The sequence below is a fragment of the Frankliniella occidentalis genome, unplaced genomic scaffold (genome assembly GCF_000697945.3).
Source record: "Frankliniella occidentalis isolate FOCC.00 unplaced genomic scaffold, Focc_3.1 Scaffold172, whole genome shotgun sequence".
Classification (NCBI taxonomy): Eukaryota; Metazoa; Arthropoda; class Insecta; order Thysanoptera; family Thripidae; genus Frankliniella; species Frankliniella occidentalis.
The window spans coordinates 208,570-211,259 of NW_026267298.1; the positions used below are offsets into that span (position 1 = coordinate 208,570).

General features: G+C 50.0%; 1 protein-coding gene across 1 annotated transcript in view; it reads right to left on the minus strand.

Moving 5' to 3' along the window:
- Nucleotides 1–2,448: 2,448 nt before the first annotated feature.
- The window catches only part of LOC127750330 (uncharacterized), a 3,015-nt gene continuing 2,773 nt past the window's right edge, over nt 2,449–2,690 (minus strand). The window contains exon 4 of the mRNA XM_052271778.1: nt 2,449–2,462. Within this exon, the coding sequence (XP_052127738.1) occupies nt 2,449–2,462 (14 nt within the window). The remainder of the gene's footprint in view (nt 2,463–2,690) is intronic.

Sequence of the window (2,690 nt, forward strand, 5' to 3'; positions counted from 1 at the left end):
CAAAGCTGGGGAAATGGGTTTCGTTTCCACTATGAAAGAAACCCTGGTCCAAGAGTTGGGAGTGTTGAGTGTTGTCACTCTGGTCCAGAATTGCAAGAAACTTGTCACCTATCTTCGCAATGCGGGGCTAGATAAGAACATGCCCCACCTTGCTCAAGAGTTTGAAGTGCGGTGGAATACTCACGTCGACATGCTGCGCTCGATCGACAACAACTGGACAGAGGTACGAGTTTTGCAGTATGTGGTTTTGAGCTCGACTGACGGGTGGGGCGATGTCATGTGGGTTGCCTACATTCAGGAGCATGTTGCCTACTCTCAGGCGTCCCATCCGGGGCCGACGAGGGGGGGGGGGCGCCCCCTCGCCCCTGAGTCCGAGTACAGGCCTATCGTCATGCACGCTCCGAGTCGCGCACCTTAAGGGACCTACTCTATCCGCCATTTTTTTTCACAGATTGCTCAAGCCTTGTCAGACGATCCCGCTAAAATGGAGGGTATCGACCGGGATCGTGTACAGCTACTCATCAAGTTCTGGCAACCATTCAAGGCTGAGTCGCTGAAGTTGGAGGGGGAAGATTATCCCACACTCCCTCTAGCATGTCTTGCAATTGGGAAGCTCAAGAAGCACTGCGAGAAACAACTGCAAATTCCCAGATTTGAGTAAGTCCCCAGTGAAGTCTGATAGGAAAATCTCGGAGAAACTGTATAATTGATATAAATGTTTTTCATTCCAGTGATGCATACGAGGAAGAATTGTTCGACGACGAGGAGGATGATTTCAGACGACTTCGTCTAAAAACAGCACGTCTCCTTAACAAGGTCGCGGTACTGGATGTCTCACACAAAATTGCACACTTTCTGCACCCTAAATATAGGGAACTCCTGCTGTTGGACCCCGGGGATCGCCGTGAGGTAAGAATTTGTCTTCTCTTGTTCTCACTGGCGGTGCGAGTCCGACTCGGGGGTGGGTTGCGGGTGGCGGCCGGCGGGTGGTAGGCCTAGCACGGGGCAATGTGGGGCGGTTAAACACAGTGCGGGCGAAGGCGGGCGGGCGCGCGCGCGCGGTGGGGCGGGCGGAGTGTGTCTGGACGCGGTTCGACTCGGCGAGACGGGGTTGGGTTGCGCCGGGCGGAGTGTGGTCGGGGGTCGGAGTATTCAGGATTCGTAATAACAATATGCTTTTGCAGGTCTTGAACGCCGTGCGCGACCTGGTGGCTGTGCAAGAGACTAGTGCCCCTGTCAATGACCACGACTCACCCTCACCGCCCAAGCGGAGCCGCCTCGAGGAGGGTTATGAGGAGTTCGACGACGAGTGGACGTCAGGGAGCCGAGTGAGCGAGGAAGACAACGAGGTGCAGCGCTACCTCGATGCCGCGTTGTCCCTTCCAACGGTGGAGACGCTTTTAGAATGGTGGCGCACTCAGGCAAGTTCCTACATGGCGTGACTTTTCTAAAAAGGTTTCGAAGGACTTCAACAATGATTTGTTATATTAATTGCTTTGTTTATTACAGGGTTCCCGATTTCCAAAACTCGAGGCGATCGCTAAAAGAATATGAGCCATACCCGCCACCAGTGCACCCTGCGAGAGGCTGTTTAGCAATGCTGGCTTCATAGTTAATATCCGCCGCACCAACCTCAAATCAGAGACTGTGGATGCCCATGTGTTTCTCCACAAATATTATGTTCGGGACAGGAAGGTTAAAGAGGCAGAGAAGGCACTGGAGAGAGAAAGGTTAGAGAGGGAAAGGATAGAGAGAGAACGGAAGGCAAGAGAAAGGACAGAGAGAGAAAGGGCAGAAGGTGAAGACTTATTTGAAGTTTAGTTCAATTGAATTATATTGGTAATGGTGGATTAACTTGTACTAAATAAATAAATAAAAGTTTGCTGAGATATCAAGGCCTAAAATCGAATTTATTACTCCCATCTGCTGTCTCTTCGATAAATACTATGACGGACAGACACGTCACTGAACTAGATAGCCGAGCACTCAGGTTTCTAATGTGCCGCGCTTGACAAAAATGACTTTTGGGGCAGCAAAATGCTGGCGCCCGTGAATGCCCGTCGCCTGGCCTGGGAGCATAGGTACCGCGCAAGTGTCGCGGTGGGTATGCAACCCACTGAGTAGTAGGGTGGAGTGAAAATCTGGGATCTTAAAAGTTGACATGGATTATTGTACTTCAAGATATTCTAAGACCAGCTACAGGGTCGATTTGGAACCTTCGGAGGCATTTAGACTCCTGCAAAGGGCCTAAAGTTAGGTCTGCAGGGCTAAAACACCACTTTTTGACCTCCAGGGGGCAGTCTAGGGGTCACCCGGGAAACGGCTCTCTCTTAAAAGGTGCGGAATACATCCAAGTAAGTACCCACGAAGTTTGAACCCGCTGCGCCATCGTCTTCAGCCTGGCCTTTCGACTTTTGTGTTCAAAAAACGCTCTTTTCACTCATATCTTTAGAACCATCGGTCTAATAGAAAAAAAATAATAAAATGAAATCGTCTTGTCTGGTCGAGATGCATCGAGAACTTGATCTGTTGTCATATCCGTTCGACCAAAATTTGGGAGATATGGTCAAAAATCGCAATTTTAGGCTGTTTTTGGACATCAACTTTACCTTTACCACTCGGCCACCCTGACATACGATCCTCGATCACTTAAGGGGGCAGACCTGTGAAAATCATCAAAATATTCAATT